The 23751-nt window shown below is 46.2% G+C and overlaps 1 protein-coding gene and 1 pseudogene across 1 annotated transcript; both read left to right on the top strand.

Annotated features, from left to right (window-relative positions):
- The first annotated feature begins 3727 nt into the window (after nucleotides 1-3727).
- LOC112107326 (gamma-crystallin C-like) lies at nucleotides 3728-9692 on the top strand. The gene is made up of 4 exons (XM_024200979.1): nucleotides 3728-3736; nucleotides 5196-5449; nucleotides 7794-8041; nucleotides 9562-9692. Exons 1-4 carry the CDS (start codon nucleotides 3728-3730, stop codon nucleotides 9690-9692), a joined length of 642 nt encoding a protein of 213 aa, XP_024056747.1.
- Nucleotides 9693-14732: 5040 nt separating this feature from the next.
- On the top strand, nucleotides 14733-20617 carry LOC112107325 (annotated as a pseudogene).
- Nucleotides 20618-23751: the final 3134 nt, after the last annotated feature.

Raw genomic sequence — 23751 nt, 5'->3', positions numbered from 1 at the left:
TGTGTGTGTGTGTGTGTGTGTGTGTGTGTGTGTGTGTGTGTGTGTGTACAAAAATATAAATATGTTTTATTACCCAGCACTAGACTGAGTGGTATGACATTGTGGCACGGATATTCTTATTGCTCAGGCATATTTGTGTGTGCAAATAGTTCTACAGTTGTACACACATATATAGCATGATTGTGTTTGCAAAGTGAGTATGTACAAATGCATGGACATTTGCTCAGTTTTGACCCGCTGAAAATCTGGCCCCAAACTTCATACCATAGCATTTTTTAATGTTATTTTGCATGTAACAATTAACTGAGCTCACCAACAGTCTGACCCAAAGTGTTTGGTGTTCCTGAAATCCTCAATTAGAATAAAAATAAGGCGGCTCCTCCTTTGCCTGTCATCAGAAGTAGCCCGCCAATCCCAGTACACATACACTATGTAGTGGTATGACATTGTAGAGCAATCATTCGGCAGGTAGAGACTGAGTACCTCACTCCAAAAACTGTGGACCTTACTGCACCAATATTGTGTGGCGTAGCATGCACCAGCAGGTCCTTGGGCATCCAAGTATTTGTTTGTATGTAGAGTTACTCAATTTACATACATACAATCATGGCACACGTGTGTACCATTGCAGATGTACAAGTTCAGCGCATTTCATAGTGTAGCTACCTCAGGCTCGGTCGGTTGAAAACCCAGCCTTCAATATCATAGTAGACAGAAGGCCAAATTTATTCCTTATGTGATTTGTCTTCAGCGTGATTCTCCGCTCATCACTCGAGTATCGTGACATCAGTGGACTTAACGCTGGTATGAAAGCACCAGGTAGTAGTGGAGCACCAGGTCCCCAGAGTCCTAACAGTTCCATGACACATTTGTTGTACTATTCAATTTATAATATGTCCCTAATGGCCTCCAGCATCATTTACACATGTTTTGTCCGATTGCACATCGTCCCTACCAGGATCTGAAGCACTCAACTGCCACACTAACCTCAGCTCCGGGAATGCCATCGGGATGAATGGAATTCCATCGAGCGCAGATACTTCCTGACTAGTGGGAGAGACCCATCCAGAGCCTGTTAGGGTCTCACTAAATTCATTTAGATCCTGTCTCTTGCTCCTAAGGTTAACATGCTGATTCCCCACTCACCTGCACAGCTGACTTTACCCTGCTCCCTTGCAGATCCCTGCAATACGGCACAGAAGAGGTTAACTCTTTTCTTGCTTCTCAGAGGACACATTCTGTGGGGCCTACATAACATTCATCTGGAATGTGATTAAAATAAGACCAGCACCTCTGTGCCGGAGCAGGCACTCCTAGTTGAGCCAGTTAAGGGGCAGGCCTGCACCCAGGCTACAAAGAGTTAGAGGGCAAATTCAGCCAGGGCTGAGCTAGAAAAAGAACTCCCAAGTGAAGCCGCAGGGAGAGAGGGGCTCCTGCAGTGGTTCCTGAGGAAGGGAATGGGGGTTGGGAAGACCCAGCTGAAAGTTTTGTTTTTCCTTTGGGCGAAGGCCCCGAGAGCAGGATAGGACAGTGCCTAAGGGAGGAAGGTTGCACAGTTCTTTGCCTACGCTGTGAGTTCCCCAGCAAGTCAGACTGCCTCTGCAGACCATAATTGCCCATAGATATACACTACCACACAGCCCTTTCTGAGCAAGCACATCTGTTCTTAAGCTGAAAGCCTTACAGAGAAAAGAACCTACACTTATGTCAATAAGTGATCACCCCATTTCCAACAAGGGTTCTGGCAGACATCCATCCTTCAAACCCCACCAAGGGGTTTCTCTGTGGTCACAAGTTCAGAACAGCTGTTAGCTCAGAACAAATACCCCCCAGGCATCTGTGAGTCACTCCTTTATACAGCTTGGATAGGTACTCAGCCAGACAATTGTCCCCTCCTTCGGGTGAAGCTTCAAAAGGCTGTGTCTTTGCATAACCAGAGAAGGTAATTTGTATTCACCTCTCCCCAGGTATTTCCTAGGAACCTCACTTAACTTGGTTTGTCCGACACATTGTTTTAAATAGGTTTTGAAGCACATAACACTCCCCAGGGTTTACATTAGTCACATCTGCCCACTCGAAGCATTACATACAACCCCACAATAATACATAAAATACTTAACCTTAATTCAATCCGGTGTGTCCAGGATATTAAAGGAAATTGCCACATGTGCCACAGGGTCAGTGAGACAGCCTGTGGCACATATGGAATAATAGGGCAGCTTTGGCCCTGAGCTGCCTATGTTTCCCTTTAAAGGAGCAAGTAATCAAATACAACTGTTAGCTTATGGGTTCTCAAGAACTTGGTATCAGTCCAGTTATATTAATACTAGCATGTATAATCACTAGTCTGAATGGAAAAGCACAGAACACAGATTTGGTATCCAGGTTTGGTGACACAGCCCCCTGAGTTCCATTAACTTCAGTGGGACATGGAATGGGAACGGTGTCCTTGCCAGTAGATCCCAGTGCAGGATGGAAGCCACAGTGATTTTTTAAACTAGCTCACGGAACACCTTAGCTTCAGCCTGTCCCACTGAGAAACTGCCAAAGTGGCTTCTGCTGATCGCCCTGCACACCTTTAAGTGCTACCACTTTACAAAGGTGTAAAAGGAGTAATAATAATGGTTATGATGCCAATCGAGCAACCAGAATCAAACCATGTGACCAATCCCAAACAACCCAGTTTAGGGATGGTGTCCCGAGTCTCTGTTTGCCAGAAGCTGGGAATGGGCGACGGGATGGATCACTTGATGATTATCTGTTCTGTTAATTCCTTCTGGGGCACCTGGGATTGGCCACTGTCGGAAGACAGGATACTGGGCTAGATGGACCTTTCGTCTGACCCAGTATGGCCGTTCTTATGTTCTTATGAAACGCAAAAATGCACAGTGAAAACCTACCAGGAAATTCTGTGCTCAACTGGGACAAACTTTTTCTGTGCACAGAAAATTATGTACAAAGTGCTACATTTCTGTGGTAATATATATGAACTCTTAAAAGGTCAGAATAAATGGGACTATTTTCTATCCAGTGGCAGATAAAGTCTCTTTGCTGTTCTGAGGTGAGTGGTATTTATTCTTGAACTTCTTCAATCCCCCTGCCTATGGAACTTCAAGTGTTTAAATTTTCACGCTCAGTTGTGAATAACCCAGTTGATTTAAGCATCCATTACTACACACAGGTTTTTTTTAAGTGTGAATAATTTACCACCATAAATACAATATAGCCCACAAAATCTAAGGAAAAACATTTTTCCCCCTGATATACAAATCCTATTGAAGTCAATGGGCATTTTATTAGCATAATACCAGGGCTGCTTTTCAATGTCAGAGGGCCCATGGAAATTTTAAAAAGTCTTTGTCTCAGGGAACAACAAGAGATTGAGAATAAAGGTTATGAAACAATCCTGCAGCAGCAGTTTACCAGCATTTTCTGTTGAACATGTTCCCGTCAGTGAAATAATGGCAATATTGACTGACATACACATTAACCTGATCCCTTCGTTATTTACAGTAACAATACACTTAGCACCCAGTAAACAAAAGGCCATAACAATTCTTTACAACGAATAATGTTGATGATGAGGGGAAAAAGAATGAGGAATTCTCTTTACTGGACAAAAAATTCCCTTTTGTCCAATTCATGTGGAGCCAGCACTGTGTTGTCTATATAAAGGACTGTTGAACCTTCCAGAGTATTGAGGTCTCGCAGCTAAGCTCTGGCTAACATGGCAAAGGTAAGAAAAAACTGAGTGAATCCTGTGTTGAAATACAGCATACCATTATGTTATTCTATGTGTGTGTGTACCTATACAGAGTGCGTCAGCGTAGGAATAGCTTAACAGAAAGAAATGAAAACATACACAGAAGTGTGCGATAACTAGATTAAAAAGGAAATATTAAAATCTTATGTGCTTAATAACAATCAAATACAAAGGTATTTGATATGTGCAAAATCTTTATTTTATGTTTATTTTTTCTGTGTGGTTGGTGTTTTATTTTCTGACTTTTTAAAGAGGGTTAGATTTCACAATCACACACACCATTCTTTGGAGTCATGTTATTATAAGGTGCTGCAATTTGCACACTGCAATATGGGAATGTGTCTGAATATTCTCCTTATTTTATTTTTTTTACGTATCAACCGATGTCCCAAAAAAACGACATTTAACTCCTACTTGGAAGTTGCTGCTACTAGCATAAGGCTATTCAAGTGACTGAAGTATTAGCGAGAGGATACCACAACATCATCTGGAAGGAGTGTCCCAACTATGGGATCATTTCCCTCTGTTCCAGTTGGATATTTTCCTTCCCTGAAACTTTCATCTTCCTCAACAGCACAGAGGCTGTCAGACCGAGGGTGGGACCGTTCTACTGTGTCCCAGAAAATCTCATCTATGTACCTCTCTGTCTCCCTTAGCTCCTCCAGCTCAGCTACTCTGGTCTCCAGAGCCCGTACGTGATCTCTGTGGGCCAGGAGCTCCTTGCACCGAATGCACACATACGCCACCTGCCCATAGGGGTAGTCATACATGCTGCATTGGGTGCAATAAACTGGATAGCCCCCAACTCTGTTGCTGGACTTCTGCCTGCATTCTCTTTTTACTCCTGCAGCTCTTTGCTTTATTGATGTTTTGTTTTTATCGGGAGGTGTTTTTGGCTTTAAAGAATGTTAAATGTATCTAGCCCCCCCACACACACACTCCTGCTCACAAAACTCCCGTTAGCCGCTCCTGTTCACTAGCTGAAAGCGGTTTCTCACCTGCCTAAGTTACACGGTTTCAGAATGCCAACCAGCCAAAAACCCCAGCAGTGCAAAAGAGTCTCATGCTCCTTCTCTTCTTGGACTCTGAGAGGTGCAGCACACAATCTCCGCCCGGCCGACTCGAAGCGCTGGAGAACGTCAGCTCGTTAGAATCCTTAGGGTCAGCTCTGAAGACATCTGCTATGCTCATCATCTGCTGAACCAGTCACACTTCACTAGCTGTGCCCTGATAGGAAAACATATCTCAGTGCTTCAGTATGAATCCTGGATGTTTTCTAGGCCGGATCCAAAGCCCACTGAGGACAATGGAAGCCTTTCCATTGATTTCGATGGGTTTTGGATCAGACCTGATGGGAGCCAGAAGATCAAAGCCAATTTTTTAAACAAATGCTTTACAATGTTATTAGACTTGCTTTGTTATTTCAACACAGATCATATTCTACGAGGACAGAGACTTCCAGGGCCGCTCCTACGCGGTCACCGCCGACCAGCCGGATATGCATGCTCACCTTAACCGCTGCAACTCGATCCAGGTGGAAAGTGGCTGCTGGATGATCTACGAGCGCCCCCATTACATAGGACATCAGTACTTCCTGAAAAGGGGGGAATATTCAAATTACCAGCAATGGATGGGGTTCAATGACTCCGTCAAATCCTGTTGCATAATCACACCAGTAAGTTCCCTGTCATTTCTATAGGTGATGATGATTATTATTTATTTTAGAGTAACACTAGAACCATCAAACAAGTTGAGGGATCTATTGTGCTTGGTGCTGTAAGAGACAGTCCTTGCCACAAAGGATTTACAATCAGGATAAAGGGACAGCCAAACGGGGGGATGGGAAACAGAAGCCCAAATAGATTTGTAAAGGTGTTTAAATGCCTAAACACATGCTTAAATACTTTGCTGGACTGGAGCAAGCGTGCTCAGTCGGAACCTGAAGCTCTAGTCCTGCAAATGCCAAGGTGAAGGTTACTCATGTGAGTAAGGCGTGGTCTATGCACGAAAGTTGTACAAGGATATAGTTAAAGCAGTACAACCTGCAGAGCTCTTGCAGAGGCAGGTATACTGGTATAAAGGTGCTTAAAGTCACAAAAAGGGGACGAGGCTGAACTGATATAAAGCACCTTTGTACCTGTATCGCTGTCTACACTCGTGGTTGCACCGGTAAAACTATATCGGTAAAAAAAAAAATCACCCCACTAACCTGCCATAGTTATACTGGTACAGGAACCTGCCTGCATACTTCCCAACATTTCGAGAGACTAAAGCAGGATGCACTGCCACTCAGGTTTGGCCCGTATACCCCTCTGTAGATGGAGACAGAGGGGCGTCCGGGCCAACTACCCCCCGCATCTGTCCCAAAATGCAGGAAATGTTCACTTCAACTGGGACAGGAGGTTGGGGAGGGATCAAAGCAGAACACTCCTGCAAAATGCGGGATGGTTGGGTGGTCTGTGTGTGTGGCTTAGGCCTTCCTGTTTGCAGAATCCAGGCCTAAAATACTAACTCGGGGTCTGATCCTTCAATCGTTGAAGACCATCAGAGTTTTTACCATTGATTTCAATGGGAGTATGATCAGGCTTTGATTTTGTACAGCATCTTTCATACAAATTGTATCCCAAAATGCTTTACAGAGTTACAGAGTTAAAATAAAAATTCTTAGCAGCGGTAGAAAGAAACTAAAAGCGGTAGGGAAGAGGGAAAAATGAAGGTGAAATATTTAAAATATTGGGGTATATTCTTATTTCAAGGTGTTGGGTTTTCTCCTAGAGAGATAATGAATATATAAGGAGGAGGTTGTTAGGTGAGATAGCAATTCTGGGTATTTTTGAGAGAATAGGTATTCACTATTCCTTATGAAAAGCAGAATTACTAGTTGATAAATTAACACCAATCTGTTTATAGACATTCGAGTGCTGAGGCAAGAATAGAATTAGGGCTTCTGATTTTTGGTTTTAACCAATAAATGCTGATAAAACACTCGCAATAAAAAAATGAAATAGACGTTTATCCAGTAAACACTGGAAAAACACCAGAAAGGTTTATTAGTATCTAAGGGCTTGCCTACATGGAGCAGTAATGCGGACTATGGGGGATATAATTTCTATAGCCCACCAGCGTGTTGCACATGAATTGGACCATGTAGAACCTGCCGGTGTGCACTAAAGGTTCCCCAGTGCACTTTAATGTAGCGCTGTTCAGAAAAGTACTACGTTCAAGCTCACTAGGGAACATTACAAAGAGATTATTCATTACTGTAATGAACAATATAGATAATATACATTCCTCATTACAGTGGATACAAACAGAAAGACCTTTTTGGACAGCCAGATAAAACTCAAAAATTGCTAAAAATAAACCCCCCAAAATGAAATTAATAAACTCTGAAAAACAGAAGCCCTCAACATAATACATTTTGATATATAAGGCCCTAACCGGTGAGGGTCCCACTATGCAGCTAGACCCTGTACAAACACATAGTGAGAGACAGGCCTGAAGTAGATCTTACAATCTAAAGAGACAAAGGATGGGAGGGGAAACAGAGGGAGGGGAAACTGAGGCACAGAGTGATGAGGCGACTTGCCCATGGCCACCTTGCAGGTTAGTGGCAGAGTCAAGAACAGAACCCAGCTCTCCTGAGCACCACTCTAGTGCCCTATCCACTGGAGAACAGTAACGCTGGCAGTGCTGGTGCATATGATCTGTATGGCAGTCCAGCTGTCACTTACCACTTGCTTTCATCCTTCACTTGCTAAATCTGGGTATAATTTACACACCCTAGGCTTGATTCCCCACTGCTTACACTATCCTTACACCACTGGAACTCTACTGAAATCATTGGAGTTGTGTAAAACTGGCAGAGCCGTGGTGAATCAAGCCCTTTTTCTGCTAATTGAACACAAGTCGTCATTCATTTCTATATCATTAATGTCAATAAGGCAGCAAGCAACCTGCAACCTATGATCATATACTGTAGAGCTGCTGCTTGTGTGCTCTACACCTGTGTTTGTGTTTGTCTTCCCAGAAGGATACGAGTCTATGAAAGGAATGACGTGGGAGGCAGGATGACGGAATCCTTCTGTGACTATCCTTCTCTCTGTGACGAATTTCATCCCAGGGACATCCAGTCCTGTCATGTTTTTGAAGGAAACTGGATTTTCTGTGGACAGCCAAACTACCGAGCACGGCAGTCGCTCCTGAGACCCAGGGCGTACCGGGGAGTCACTGACTGGGGAGCTGGGACCGCCTGGTTGGTTACTTTAGGCCGACAGTGTACGTTTCCTAAGCAGTACACGTTTCCATGCTGTAAACGCTTCTCTTCATTGGGGTGGGATGTTCAAAGTTGGGATGTTCAAAGTAGCCTAATGGAAGTTGGGTTCCCAACTGTCCTTCAGTGTTTAAGGCCCCGATCCAAAGCCCATTAAAGTCCATGGGAGTCTTTGGATCAGGCACGTAAGTGATAGGGTCCAAGCTGGCTCACCGGCCTAACACACGTAGTTCCACGGAAATCAGTGACCCGGATTAAACCCAGAGTCGGGCTCAGAAAACAAACAGGCAAAACGCAGCTACAGCCAAATTGCTGGAATGGAATTTGATCTGCTGAGTGAGAGTCACATAAATGGCTGCATGATTCTGCCCTTCGCAAAATGGTTTTCAGTTCTTGTCCGAAGAGAAGCGAACATTCAGCTTTAGGATGTTCTGAACGGCTCTTCCCAGCATGACTTTTCGGTACTGCAACATAGAGTCAATGGGTCATATTCTGAACCTGCACTCACTATGACCTGTACCTTATTTCAGGAGCGGGCCCATGAAATCAATGGCACTGCTCAGGGTGAGCAAGGGTGGCTGAGTTGAGCCCATAGTTCTTTTGCAAGTGGTTTTCTAGTCCTGCCCGTTGTATGCTGGGATTTATAGTCCTGGGACACACAAGCTGGACTACGACAAAGCATTTCTGATTGATTTATACCATGTTTATCAGTTACACTTCCCTTCTTGGCAACCAGCATTTGTAATGTGATCGGTATATAATAAACCTTGTTGGAGCTTACACCTCGCTCTGTTGTTCATTTCTCAGCAAAATAAAAATATATTATAAAGACCCTAGCTCTGCTATCAAATAGCAGAGGAAAATCTCTGTGCCCACCTGCAGTCTCACTGAGGTCAATGGATCAGAGGTCATGCTTTGCTTTTCTGTAGTGTCAAGTGTTTTAAAAATATGAACTAACCACAATCCTGGGAGGTAGCTACGCCCCAGGCCTGCTAGCAGTGCCAGGGGATTTTTTGGTGTATTTATCTTCAGGTACATCTACACTGCAAATTAAGATGCAATTGCAGAACGGATAGGCATAGCCACAGTAGCTTTAGTCTGACACTCTGAAAGCTATGCCTCTTAGTGCCATGTTGGAGCATCAGACGTTTTTGTGGGAATGATCTCTAAGCTGTGCTATTCCCCCTTCTCATAAGAGCTACACATTGGGATAAGGCTTCAGAAGTTGGGGGCTTTCAGATTATGAAGTGAAATTGTGAGCTATTTTGTTAACTACTGGTAAAGCTTTGACATTGTTGCCTCTTTGGCCAAGCCATAGCGGAAATACGGGGCCTTGCAGGGTAGTTTCCACTTGGATGAGAAATCGGTGACATGGGGCCAGGATAGTTTCTTTATGTAACTTGTCCATTACAAAACGTACACACATCCCATTTCCCTGAACAGTCTGGGTATGAACTGCACACCGGGAAGGCACCCATGTCCTGCCCCAAGAAGTGGCTGTTTTCCAGCCCGTTGTTTCTCTCAGGGCTCACCAGACTCCAGGGCCAGCCTTACAGATGGGTGACGTGGGTGATCGCCCAGGGTGCCCTGGGAGGCGCTGTGATCAAGAGGCTGCAGAAGGGCCGTGCCCATCCGGGAGGCGGGGAGAGGGGATAAAGGGGGCTGCGGGGCAGGAGGCAGGCGCTCACATGCGTCCCCTCTCCGTCATCCTGGTAGCATGACAGCTGCAGTGCCACCACGGGTCTGCTGCTCTGCCTGCTAAGTGGCCACCTGTTGCTCGGGGGGCAAGACTTGAAGGGCACCAAAGAAAGTTTGTCATTTTCCCTAAGGCCGGCCTTGCCGGACTCACAGCCACATGCAGACTGCTTCTTTCCAGGGACCACCCCAAACTCGATCTCCCCACTGCTGAGCGTTTAGCCCCCTTCCACCCCTCAGCTCCTGAGTTTGAAACCTAGGAAACCCTTCTGGCTCCACACTCTCTCATGGACATGCCAACGGATCTGGGCTTCAACCCCTCCAGTCTGCCCTACCCTAGAGCCTTGGCTGAGTGCTGTAACCCACCATTCACTAAGAGCTACTGAATGCCTTGCACCAGTGACCCCAATAAGGACTGATTACAATGGCAATGTTCATCAGTTTGACTTGATTAGTATCTTACAACCAAGACCACAATTTAAACAAAAACAAAACCTACAGGCAAAACACCAACAGTGTAATTAGAAAAAAAGGAACAACTTAATCCCTGGTGTATCTCCAGGGTGATTTGGGCCCAGCACAGGCAGAGGCGGTTCTGAGCTGCAAAGTGCAGATTGGAGTTTGGGTTTGTTCAGATGTAATATTTTGATTCAGGCCCACCTCCGAATATTATGATTTATTCCTAGGAGCCCCAGTTACAGACCAGCACCCCATTGTGCTACACGGAACAAAAAGATGGTCCTAGCTTTAACTCTCCTTTACATAATAATCCAGTTATGAGAAGAGTTACTCAATATAAAATGTTCCACATTTCCAGCAAACTGGGTTTGATTTCATGGATAATAAGTAAATCTTTAGGTCCCAGGGAACTGACCTGACCTCTTCCCCTCATTTCTACCCCTTCCCCGCAAGTCTGGGTCACTGGCCAGGTCCCCCTCACTGCCAGAGTTCCAAACACCTCCAGAACTAGACCAGAGGAGAGGTCTTGAGGCATTTCAGACCTTCTCAATATGCCAGAGCTCCAGCTGGGAAGCCAAGCGATGACAGGAAATGCTATGAGGAGAAGTTTTGGTGGTATATTTAACCAGTCCATCTCATTTATGCAGGTTCAGAGGGGCTTAGGGACCTTAATTCCAGGTTCTAAATGTGCACCAACATGACTGTTTATGGGCTGTTGGAGGCAGCTACAGGAGCGGATGGAAGTGTGTTCCCATGCAGCATCCTTATATCCCTGTTCAGTCACCATTTTCACTCCCTCTTTCCTCTCGTCAGTTGATTTGCTCATTAAAACCTTCCCATATAGGGATGTTTATACTAACTGCACTCCTCCCAACCCCCTGGCAACTGGGAATAGCTCTTCCCTTTTCCCACCTGTGCAGGTAGGGCTCTCTGCCTCCTCCCCAGCCATGGCTACATGTGGATGAGCACAACACGGCATGCAAGGATTCAGGACACCAGTGGCTGCAACGCACAGACAGTTCTCCCGTCATATCTATCAGGGCTCTGATGTTTCTGATCAGAATGTTGGTCTCCTACATCAATACACTGCACTGGGTTACATTCCACATGTGTCCTCTCCAGAAGTTTCTCATTTCCCTGAAGCCATGGGACCCATCCTCCCTGTCCTCCTCTAGTGCTGGTACCAAAAGGAGTCTCCACATTCCCTCTCTTGGTGGCTAGAAGGTAGCTACTCAAAGGGCCACAGGATGCCGGAATCAGCAGGGGTTAAAGAGAGCTTTTGGGCCCAGTTAGCCCCACCCCACTATACCTGCGGCCAATGCCAGGCCAGGGGCAGGGAGGAAAGAAGAGAGCCAGGCTCAGTTCGGGGCTGACTGGCGAAAAGGCAGCAGCTAGCCGCCTCCCTACCTGAGGGGAAGGAGCACTAGCCTGCCCCCCTGGCCTTAAAGACTGAGGCTCCTCAACCAAGCAGGGGGCTGAGAGCCGTGCGCTCTAACCACTAGGCCACTCGGCCCTCCAAGCTGCCTGTGACATGTATATTTTGGAATTCTCCCAGCAAGGTCTTAATATGAGTTTAAAGCCCCAGACTCTCAAATGCCGAAGGGCAGCCATTTCCATAGAGACAGAGGTTAGGGGTCTATTACAGGAGGGGGTGGGTGAGGTTCTGGGGCCTCCAATGTGCAGGAAGTCAGACTAGAGGATCACGATGGTCCCTTCTGACCTAAAATCTAGGCACAGGATTCAATTTCATCTGGACATCAGACCGTCCCTTGGCTGCCTTGCATGTCAACCCTACACAACACGGGGAACTCCCCCTTATCAGCAGAACAGCAGTATTGCACCTCTCCTGGTAGCAAAGTTGTGCTAAGCGCTAACGCAGCCTGTGTCCCCCAGATAAACACTATGTTCTGCAGGTAACAAGAATTTGTTCTTCTCTCCTTTTGTTCACATACAAGACACCTTCTGAAAAGCCCTGCCATGCTCTGGATGTCTGACGAGCTCTAAAAATCTACATCGAATTACTAAGCAATCCAGAAAATCTTTAGCTCCGTTTGCTCTGTAACCATCTGTCCATCTTCAAATGAGAGGGGAAAAAAACCAAAAACAAAGGCACAAAAATGAGTAGATGTCCATGGTGCGATTCAGAAATTCACAAATCCGGAAACCTTTCTTCATCTCAAACTTTTTTGTCCATTCATTCAGCACCAGGGCAGCCTCTTGGTCTGAAGGGTAACATACAAAGAGAGGTGTCGGGTGGACACTTGGTCATCTGTCCACACCTTCACAAATTAAGTGTGCAGGCCTGATCAGGCCCTGCCTTTGGAAGGATGATTCCTCAAGCTGTGCTCACCCATATAAAATAGAAAATCTATCTCCTTCACATTGCAGATGGCTATTCATCCTTTGTTTCCTCGCCGGGTTACACACTGCTATGGGATATCTCATTGTCCTGGATCGGTGGGCTTTCCTTGCAAAGAAAAATAGGAATTTATCTCAACTTACCTGGAAATTTTGTTTCTTCTAGCAGGAAAGTCTGCAGATCCATCCCATCTGGCGCAAATATTCCTATTCTGAGGGAAGGACTACAGTATTGCATCTCTACTCCTTTCTCTCTTTGGTATACAGTATATCTCTGTCTGCTGGTAATTGGGGTGGAACTTGAAGTTACTCTGTAGTACAGGGATGGCCAACCTGAGCCGGAGAAGGAGCCAGAATTTACCAATGTACATTGCCAAAGAGCCACAGTAATATGTCAGCAGCCCCACATCAGCTCCACACACACCCCTGCTACCAGCACCTCCCACCCACCAGCAGCCCTGCCGATCAGTGCCTCCCCCTCCCTCCCTGCACCTCCCGATCAGCTGTTTTGTGGCATGCAGGAGGCTCTGGGGGACAAGGGGAGGAGTGAGGGCATGGCAGGCTCAGGGGAGGGGGCAGGAAGGGGTGGAGTGGGAGCAGGGCCTGTGGCAGAGCTAGGTGTTGAGCAGTGAACACCCCCTGGCACATTGGAAAGTTGGCGCCTGTAGCTCCAGCCCCGGAGTCGGTGCCTATATAAGGAGCCGCATATTAACTTCTGAAGAGCTGCATGTAGCTCTGGAGCCACAGGTTGGCCACTCCTGCTGTAGTAGGAATGTTTATGTATATTTTTGGCTATGGTCACTAACCTGTTGGTTAATGGTTCAAGGAATTAGGTTTATGAAGTAGCTTTGGAAGTATCACAAACTAGTTGAATCTCCACAGGTGTGGTCACGCCCTCTCTACTTTGACTGACTGGTCTGGTTCTGCCTCCCAGGAGGTGCCAGCAGAGGAAGACCCATTTTCATGGATCGGTGGGTTTTCCCTGATAGAAGAATGGAATGATACATTTTCCTAATCTCATGAAATCATATATAAGGAACAACAATCACAATCCCACACACAGCACTGGTTTTACTCTGCTTTAAATCAGAGAATCTGGCCATTCTAGAAAACAAAAAAATTCCCCTAATTTTTCATAACCTCCAGTGAGAATTTATTAAATTTATTTCTCTGGCCAAACAAATGTGCCTGGAAATAAATATCTGCATCTTGCTCTGGGAGCTTGAGAATTGTCTGATTCTCTTGGGAATAGTTTTCAATCTCTCTCTCTCTATGTGGAGAGAGAGAGAGAGAGAGAGAAATGTGGGCTCCCTAGAAAAAGTTTTGTCTTAACTAGCTCATGCATTCTTCACCATAACCTTGATCATTTATAACAGTTGCTTCACTTTTATCAACAGGTATAATAGAGGCATTAGCATGTTGGGAAAGTTAAGAAAGACAGATGTTCACTCCTAATTATACTAATCACATTTCAGGCCTTTTTAATGTCATAGTGAATATTGTGCTAATAATTAAGTCATTAGACATGGGATCTAAACCAAAACCCCAGATTTAAATACCCAAGGCTTTGGGGGCTTTTGAAATCTGCCGTGAACCTCAGTCAGAATTTTGAACGTCTGTATTCTCAAAACCCTTGATCCAAACACTCCTGAGCTTCGGAATCTGTTAGGCCCAGATATGAACTGTCTCTACATACAACATAAGCTTTGCTTAGCCAGCAACTTACTGCACTAATGTGTTTAATGTGTGAATTATGGTGTTTCTAAAATATATCTTGGAACGGGTTCTAATCTACTTTGCCTTGTAACCATCACGGAGGGTTTTTTCACCCTCGTCTATTACTGCTCTGTCTTAAATCCTTACCCTTTCACAACCCTCTCTGTTTCTCTCTCTTAACTCCACTTGCTGACCAACCAATTCCATCTATAGCAGGATTACCGAGCTCAGATACACAATGACTATTCAAAAGGCACAAAGAACTAGAAAACAAGTCTGTGGTGAACAGAAAGAGGCAGAATGTGGCAGCACGTAGGAATGAACCTGAGCTCCCAATGAAAGGCAGTGGCCAAAGTCAAATGACAATGCAATATGCAGACGAAGGGCTTCCAGCTTGGGTATTTAAGCTCCATTAAGCTATCAGTGTAGTAACTGCAGAAGAGAAAGTCAGTCAGGTGGTTTGTCAGGATGGCAAAGGTAATTTTTTATTATATTTCCATTCCCCTCCCCACCACACACACACAGACACTTTTTAAAGCCCCTTTTGGTAGCTGATGACTGTTCCCCCCCCCACACACACACACGCACACACCCTACCTCCCACCGGAGTTACTCAACACTGATCCTATCCTGTCAGTCAACCAGCCAAGGATTGTTATTAATACACGGTAATGTGGTCTGTTCCTTTCTCGAGAGGGTCACCTACAGTGTTTAATTGTAATGAAAGAGGTGCCGGTGCTCAACAATTAGTTGCTGGAGCTCAAGCAATCTTTTTACATTCATAACTGATGCAGCAAGTCCAGAGGTGCTGGGACTATGAACTACCAAGCCTAGAGGTGCCGGGGCTCAGCCCTGGCAAGCCGTGGCACAAATTAAGCACTGGTCACCTATTCTCTACCTGCCTCCACTGACGTGGAGGGACCATATTTGAAGCCATGTCCAAAATTAGCTATCTACCAAACCAATGACTCTTCTTCACAGTGAGCAATATCAACATGAGCTGAACCAAAGCAAGGCACTACAGCCAGCTAACACCACAATGGTCCAACCCACGCAGAATTCTCTGTAACACAGCTCTGATGGTCTATCCCCTTTCTCTAGATCATCTTCTATGAGGACAAGAACTTCCAGGGCCACTCCTATGAAAGCACCAGTGACTGTCCTGATCTGCAGGTCCAGCTGAGCCGCTGTAACTCCATCCGGGTAGAAAGTGGCTGTTTCATGATCTATGAACAACCCAATTACATGGGACAGCAGTACTTCCTCAACAAGGGTGAATATTCTGACTTCCAGCAATGGATGGGCCTCATTGATTCCATCAAGTCCTGCCATGTTATCACATCAGTAAGTCAGCTATCCTTTATTTCAAACAGTAGTAATTCTATCAGAGAATTAGGCAGGATCTCAGACTAATACATTACAGAGTGCAGTACAATCTGTATGTGGGCCTGGCTTTCCAGAAGGAAGCCAGTTGTGAGGGTGATCCTGGTATAAACCAATTACAACGTACCTGAGCAATAAATTGCACAGGGCTGTTGGCCACCTGTGAGGCTTCAACAGTGCGTAATAGTTTTGTGTAGCTAGAGGAATGAAAGAAGTGTGGGTGCCACTGAGGCCCAGGTGACTACATGTGCATTGGTTGACTGGAACCTGCTCTCATGAACATTCGTTCTGAACGGCTGTGGGGTTCTACCTCTGCTCCCTTCCTGGTCCCCAGTGCGCGGGGCATGTTAGGAACGGGCTGAAGATGTAGAGAGGGGATCAGGGAGCATTCCTGAGAGAAGAAGGGGGTGTATTGAAGCACACTGTGCTCCTGCTACTCTCTGTTTCCCATGACCCATAGGGTATAAATTACAGCCCTGGGGCTGCTCTAACTTACTCCAGGCCAGACCCTAGAGCACCCCCTTATAAGAGTATTGAAAAGGTGACTTAAAATGCAAGGATAGGCTTACTAAGAACTGAGGACGTGGGGCGAGATGGAGCCTTTGGGTTCAGCCCATGTAAGGGACAGTACATAGCTGCACCACCCAAAGAGAAGTACCTTTCCTGCTTCCTCCTAGCTAGACAGCGGGGTAGGGAGGGGGTGTAACTTAGTACCACCCTTCTGGGGATGGAGCTTGCTCCCCTCAGGCCTGTCCAGTTCTGCTGCTCGGTATTGGGTAGGGGGCAGAGCCAAGACAGTCCTTTCCCCTGAGCTCCAGTCTAAGAGGATCGTACTAGCCCTTACCCCGCTTTGCAGCCTTAGGGAACAATCAAGCCCTTCATACCAGGTGTATTGCTCTGCATTCACTGCAGTGGGACCATGCACAGCAGCAAGCGCTATGCTCGGGAGTGTTTGCAGGACTAGTCCCTTCTAGTAAAAGACCCCAAACAGGGGGACTTCCCAGGACCTCAGATTCTGCTGAAGGAATCAACCTCATCAGAACAGAACTGAAAGTAACAACACAAGTGCAGTGCGCCAGAACCCACAGGGCTGTTGTCCCCGGATTCCCAGTCAGATGGGGCTCCATCCTGACCCCATTGAATTCAGTGACCAAGCTCCAGTGAAGTCAATGAGGTAGGATCAGGACCAGGTCAAGAAACTGGAGGGAGTCCAGAGGTGTGCAATAAAAATTAATATGCAAGGAAAACTGCAAAGAGCTACTTACGCCGAGTGAAGCAAGTGCTAAGGGTAAGGAGCGCATGAGAACGCTGTACAAATATTAGAAACATCAGGTGGGGAGAAGACTTAGTTTTGGTGGTAGAAGAGGGATATAACTAGGGGTGACAGGATGGAGCTGAATTTCCACCGAGTAGCAGGATAACTTCCTAGCAGGGGGTCGTATTAGGATCTCTACACAAACAAGTTGTGCTGCTTTAACTATCCCGGCTGACTGTGGGGATCTACTACTCCTATACCCACACCACACACAGACTGAGCAGAAGGGCTCTTGTAGGAATGCTGGGTCTGTCACTGCCCATTAGTTCATAACAAAGTTTTAGGGCTGGAACAGCTTGTTTAAATAGATCAATACTGTCTCCTCTCTAGTAACAGCAGGGACTGAACTCGGAACCTTCACCACTAAGAGAATGACCCGCTACCCTTGAACTAAAGGAGCAACTCCATTGGGTAACAGCAATAGTAGCTTTTGGGGCAAACACATAGTGTGCAGCAAGCTGGGGTATGAATGTATAGCACTCCAGCCTCTCCCCTGCTAACTGGTGATGTAGCCCACTGAACTCGTGAGTTGCACATCTATTTAGGCTTGTATAAAGGTGTCTCCCTTTAAAGGTGACATGCAAACCGAGGGGGAATGGGTTTGTGCCCTTTTGTGCTACTTTATGGTCCATAAAGGAGCCCTGAAGGTTTTTTTCCCGCATGCCTTCCCCCTTCCCTCCCCTCAGAAATACTGGGAATGTTGAGTCTTGTTTCATTTTTCACCATGCCTTGGGTGACTCAGAAATGTGGGTTGGGAGCTCTCTTGCCCTTAACTGAAGAGATGTTGGAGCTGAATTCCTAACAAAGAGAGCTTTTTTCCCCATTGTTGTTAAATAGATGTTAATGAAAAAATAAACAACTCAAAGGGCTGGATACACTGGCTGGCCCAAAGACTTTCAAATAGTCTGAATAAAAATCATCACTTCTGTCATCAATTATAAGCAAGTCCCACTTCCTTTGTAGCTATGGTATTATACTCCATGAGGTCTTTCAGAGTGGATAAGAGCTGGGGTTTTTTGTACACCTCTACCCCGATATAACACGACCCGATATAACACGAATTCGGATATAACGCGGTAAAGCAGTGCTCCGGGGGGGCGGGGCTGCGCACTCCGGCGGATCATAGCAAGTTCGATATAACACGGTTTCACCTATAACTCGGTAGGATTTTTTGGCTCCCGTGGACAGCGTTATATCGGGGTAGAGGTGTATCATTAAACTATATTTTTATTGTATTTGAACAATAATGTCATCAATAGAACATCGTCAATACAAAAGATTGTTAAAGATCAATCTGTATCAGCAATGGTAGAATTTATCTAGTGAAGGAGACATCTGGAGTATCACTGGTTTCCTATACAAAATTCGTTGAGAGGTAAATCAAACACTTACACTCTCGGAAGCCAACTGCTAGAGCTGTGTCAATAAAACAGCAGTTCATTTCCTGTACAAGTGCCTGAGTTTACTTCTCAGACGCACGGCAAATAGGAGCACACAGAAAAGAGGTTACACATTTTTCAAGGAAGGTTTCTTATAGAATGATAGGACTGGAAGGGACCTCGAAAGGTTATCTAGTCCAGTCCCCTGTAGGAATTAAGGCTCTAAAAATTTAATCAGGTTCCTCTCCTTAGAGCAAAGATTATATATCTTTGCGAGAGAGGTGGAACGGAGGCCTGAAATCTTTAAGGCTGTGACTCCTGCTATTCTATAGTGGACTATTTTACGGGACACACTTTACTCCAAACTAGGGCCCTGATTCAGTAAACCATTTAAGCACATTCCTAAATTCATCCCTATGGAGCAAAGCACTTATGCACCTGTCTGACTTTAATGCAGTGTGGTCTCATGGATAAAGCACTAGATTGGGGCTCAGTACCCCTGGGTTTCATTCCCAGCCCTGCCACCACCTTCAGGGTGACTTCAGTTTACAGCCTTTGTCTGCTAGATTAAAGAGCCCTTCAGTATCAGATATCTCCTGTCTGTGTATAGTTACATATCTACCTTGACCAAGGCCTGGTCTACACTACGACTTTAATTCGGATTTAGCTGCGTTAATCCGAATTAATCCTTAACCCGTCCACACAACGGAGCCAGTTAATTCGAATTAAAGGGCACTTAAAATCGATTTCTGTACTCCACCTCGACGAGCGGAGTAGCGCCAAAATCGATTTTGTTAATTCGAATTAGGGTTAGTGTGGCCGCACACCACCGAATTAATGTGGTTAAATTAATGGGGTAGTGTGGCCGCACACCACCGAATTAATGTGGTTAAAAACCGAATTAATGTGCTTAGTGTGGCCGCGCACAATCGAATTTATACAACCTGTTTCCCAAATTCGAATTATCTAAATTCGGATTAATCCTGTAGTGTAGACATACCCCAAGACAATTTTAACCTTTGATGAGATAAAAGGACAGAGTACCTTAAGTCTCCCATTGCAAGGTGTGATTTTTAGACCTGGAATCATTCTTGTATGCCTAGGTAATCCCTTGCATCATACTTGTGCTGCATTTCCATTTTACAGATGGAGAAAGTGAGGCTCAGTGAGGTCTCTGCACTTCCCTAGGATCTAGTGGATTAACCATAGCTCACAGTCAGGACTCATGCATTCTAATCCCAGATTTGACACTCATTTGTTCTGTGACCTGGGATCCACCACCCTCACCACGTGCTTTCATTTCAGGTTGAAAGTTCACCACTGCCATTTATTATTTTGTTTAAGCAAAAGGATCTTTTCAATTTCACAGACATTCAGATAGTGGAAAATGTTGCATGCAAAAATTAATCTTCATTTTTCCGATTCATTTCATGGAAGTTTCACAAACTCAGATTCAGCTGGGGAAAAAAATGTATTTGATGGCTGTTTCCCCCCATATGTCATATTTAGACATCTCTCGTGCTTCAGTTACTTTCCTCTTTTATCACCTTAATAATAGTAATCAGAGCACTTAACTCTTACATGGTGCTTCACATCTGTAGACTTCAACGTGCTTTACCAAGGAGGGTGTCACCATTTCCATTTTCCAGGTGGGGAAACTGAGGCACAGAGCATGACTTCTCCAAAATCACTCAGGAGGTCAGTCACAGACCTGAGAAAAAAAACCAGGTTTCCTGCCTCCCATTCCAGTGTCCTACCCATTGGGCCAGACTGCTTTTGACTTAAATTCTTCTTTTGACAGATGTTTCCTTACCAAGACTCCAGACCCTGATCCAAATCTCATTGAAATCAATGGGAGTCTTTGCATTTATATCAATGGGCTTTTGGATCAGGTCCGCATAGCTTCCAAGTATCAGGAAAGGTCCAGGCACCTTTTTTATATTCTCTCTTCTCTTTTCGCCACTGCAGCAGAAAGGCTCCAAGATAAAGATTTATGAGAGAGAAGCTCTAAGGGGACAAATGATGGCGTGTGTAGGAGATAGCAGCGCAGTCCACGATTGCTTCCAATACCACAACGTCAGCTCCTGTAACGTACTCGAGAGGCACTGGCAGAGCCACAGCACAGATGGCAGTAGCGCGTGCTGGAACCCGGGGAGCACAGGCGACTCACCGAGCGAGGAGCCCTGAACAGCAGACTCTGCTCTTTCTCACCCCACAGAGACTTTCGCTCCAGACATTATCCGAGTTCTTGCCATTCTGCTTCAGTGGAAAAATAAACCCAGCACGCTGGCATTTCAGCAGCAGTTCTAGTCTGGGTGGGTGTCTAGCAAGGTTTGTTTCCTTTTAAAATGACTATTAAACTCAATGTCAAATGGTACAAGGGTTATGAAGACTGAGCACTCATAAGGAATATCTGTATATTTAAACCCTGTGCATTTATTACATTGAAAACATGCCTGTGACAGACCCTCCAGATGACCTAGAATGGGAGATAACTTGTCACACAGAGGACTACAGACTAGATCCTGCAATGTGCTAAGCGCTGTGGCCCCAATCCAGCAAAGCACTTAACCACATGCGTAAGTCCCATTGATTTCAATAGGGCTACTCACATGCTTTAAGGTAAGCATATGCATGAGTGTTTTGCTGGAGTTCTCAGAATCATGGTCCCAGCAGAATGAACACAGGAAGGTGGTGTAAGGGACTCTCAAATAAAGCCAGGGGCAGTAGATATTGCAGCACAGAGTAATCCCTGCCTGAGCACAGGAAGTCTAATTTAGGGCAAAATCTTTGACCCCTGAAGAGAGCTTGAATCAGTGGATTTCTCTCTAGTGGGCCAAGGAAAAGGAACCTTCTCTCTCAGCGACTGAGCCCCAACCGCAAGGTTGTAGTAACATCTGCATCTCCTTCATGCCACTTCTCCTCTGGGTTCTGGTCAGTGTGTCTGTGTACAGACCCATGAGCCACTCCTTTGTTCTCTCGCCAGCCAGCCCTGCCTCAGTCTGTCCCAAACCCCTGCTGCCCCCCCCCCAGCCCACTGAGAGAACTTCTCTGTGGCATGCAGCGGGTGCACAGCCCCCTGGCACAATGCAGTCACAGCAGTTTGGCTGAATAAGGCCCTAAACACCTATGGAAGGGGCAGGATTTCAGTTAGAATGGCATGTTCTGTGTGTTTCATGTCATGACCCCAGAGAGCTTTCTAACGCAGCCATGAGAGCCTTGCCATTTCTTCTCTTCCTTGGCCTGTGAGTCAGAACGAGACATTTTCCCAACACGAATCACTGCGCTCAGCTAAAACCCACAGGAAATCCCCCCAGAACAGAGACATCCTTTCTCCGTCAATACAAGTCAGCCAGGGAGCCCACCAGGCACGTGAGCTGCTCTTGCTCACACCCAACGCAGCCAGATGAAAGAACCTACGTTCCTTTCCCGAATGGGTCCCTAGAGCTGTGCGACTGCTGAGACTAGCAGCTACAAACAGCAGTGATGAGAGCATGAAATAGAAATGTGAAGGAGTAAAAGTAACGATTTTCATCCCTAGCTTTCAAAGCTCCTTACAAAGATGCAGCAGGGAACCTTGGACATAGCGAGATGAAGGCTGGGGTTTTCAAAGGGGCTGAAGGGAGACAGGTGCCCAGCGACCATTGGAAGTCCGTGGGATATGAACACGTCGCTCCTTTCGGCCTTTTTGACAATTCCAGGGAAAAAGACTTAAATACTCAGCCTGCCTCAGAGACGAGGTCGCACCAAAGCTCTGGATCTGAATACGCCCAACCTTTCAGGGGGGGTGAGTAGCAGAACCCGGTTCCAATCGCTGCAGCTGGTCCCAACGTCTACAGGGCCTGAACCAATGCCTCTGATCAGAACATCCTCACGCTTTGGAGCAGGAAGGAGCTTAAAATCCAACTCTGAATTCGGAGGCCTGGGCCCATCTCTGCATGGCACTCTGCAACGTAAGGGCCACTTTACTTCTCCTTAGCCACTTCTTGGGTCCTTCCCTTCTGTTCCCTTCCTCCCATCGCTCAGCAGCACCACGCCCACTCTTCACTTCCTGAGCAATAGCCTTACAGGTGTCTCTCAGCAGAATCCTGCATGACCGGCCATTGCTCTTACTGTTCTGTCCCCAAGCCTTGTCCTCACCAAAGACTCCCTCTCCACCCCTTGACAACTTGCACTGTTCCACAGGAAAAGGAGGCTGCCTGACTGGGCCGCTGCAAGTACATCTGTGTTTTGCGGGTGGCTGGGCTCTTCCATATGGTGAGGTCAGATGTAAATGACAACACGGGACAGAGCCTGAGATCAGAGCTGATTACTGTAAACAGATGTTTGCATGCCCCGGGACACAGCTGGGATCTACGCATGGCCGGCCCCCTGAGGGCTGTGTGGATGTCAGGTCACGAACACCAATGAAATGATTTTTTTTTCTGTTTATGTTTTTAAGCAAATAAAGAGAAAAAACAATGTTGGGGGGAGCTCACATTAAACATTACATTAACTCACTACTCCAGAAGGGACGCTGGGTGGCTCAGGCACCTGGGAGTGGGACACAGAGGCTATCCCAGGTTGAAAGTGGGTACCACTTTTTCCTCAGTGGTCTGGATGAAGATATATTCGGATGCTGAGCACTCTAGACATAACTAGAAACACACGAGTGGACGGTCTGAGCCCATGGACCCGTAGACAGGGGTTGTACATCACCCCAGCTGGCCGTCTCATCGAGAGGGCAAGGTTTGAATTGTCCTGGGGGCTGAATTCTCTTCTCTCCTGCAGAGGTGCCCCCTCTGGAATGAGTTGAGACACTTTGGGGACAGTTTCCCAGTATTGTAACTCAGTCATTCCTCAAACCCCACCGATCCTGCAACACACAAAACCCCCTCCATTCGTGCTGCAATGCGAGTGGCTAGCATGACCGGCGGTGCCGGGCAGACCTCGAGCGAGATCACCTTTTCAGCTGCTGCCACAGCCTCTCTGGAGTGTGGACGCGCACACTAACCCAACTAAACCGTTATTCTGTAGCCGGGCCACGCTCTCACATGAGGAGCTAACGCGAGGGAAGTAACTCGAAGGCAGGTCACTTGGGTTAACTCTGGAGCGAAGACGCATCCTGGGTGGAGCACTACATGGACACCCCACTCTGCTCGGACCCCAACATACCCATTCTGTGGATACACTCAGCGCCCAGGGCTGTCAATCCTGCAGTTTACAGGGGCACTAAATTCCCTGAAGCAATTGAGATTTGTTAATGTACCTGTTCCTTTGTCCACGCTTCTTCGGACAGTTTTATTTTCTTGATGGAATTTTCCCTGTAACTCTGCGTTGACAGAGCTGACAGTGATCTAAACCCACTAGTGTTACTGCTGGGGCCTCATTGTCGTATGTGCCGCTCATGCACATATAATCAGGGACAGCC

This window comes from Terrapene carolina, unplaced genomic scaffold (genome assembly GCF_002925995.2).
Source record: "Terrapene carolina triunguis isolate 2854851 unplaced genomic scaffold, T_m_triunguis-2.0 Scaffold62, whole genome shotgun sequence".
NCBI classification, from domain to species: domain Eukaryota; kingdom Metazoa; phylum Chordata; order Testudines; family Emydidae; genus Terrapene; species Terrapene triunguis.
The sequence above is the reverse complement of the archived record's forward strand: the minus strand, read 5'-3'. Positions and strand labels throughout refer to the sequence as shown.

Excerpts from the sequence above, each read along its gene's own strand:
- LOC112107326 (XM_024200979.1), top strand. Across the intron at positions 5,450-7,793 it reads ATCACACCAGTAAGTTCCCT|AAGGATACGAGTCTATGAAA; the intron begins GTCATTTCTATA and ends TTGTCTTCCCAG. Across the intron at positions 8,042-9,561 it reads GGTTACTTTAGGCCGACAGT|GGCTCACCAGACTCCAGGGC; the intron begins GTACGTTTCCTA and ends TGTTTCTCTCAG.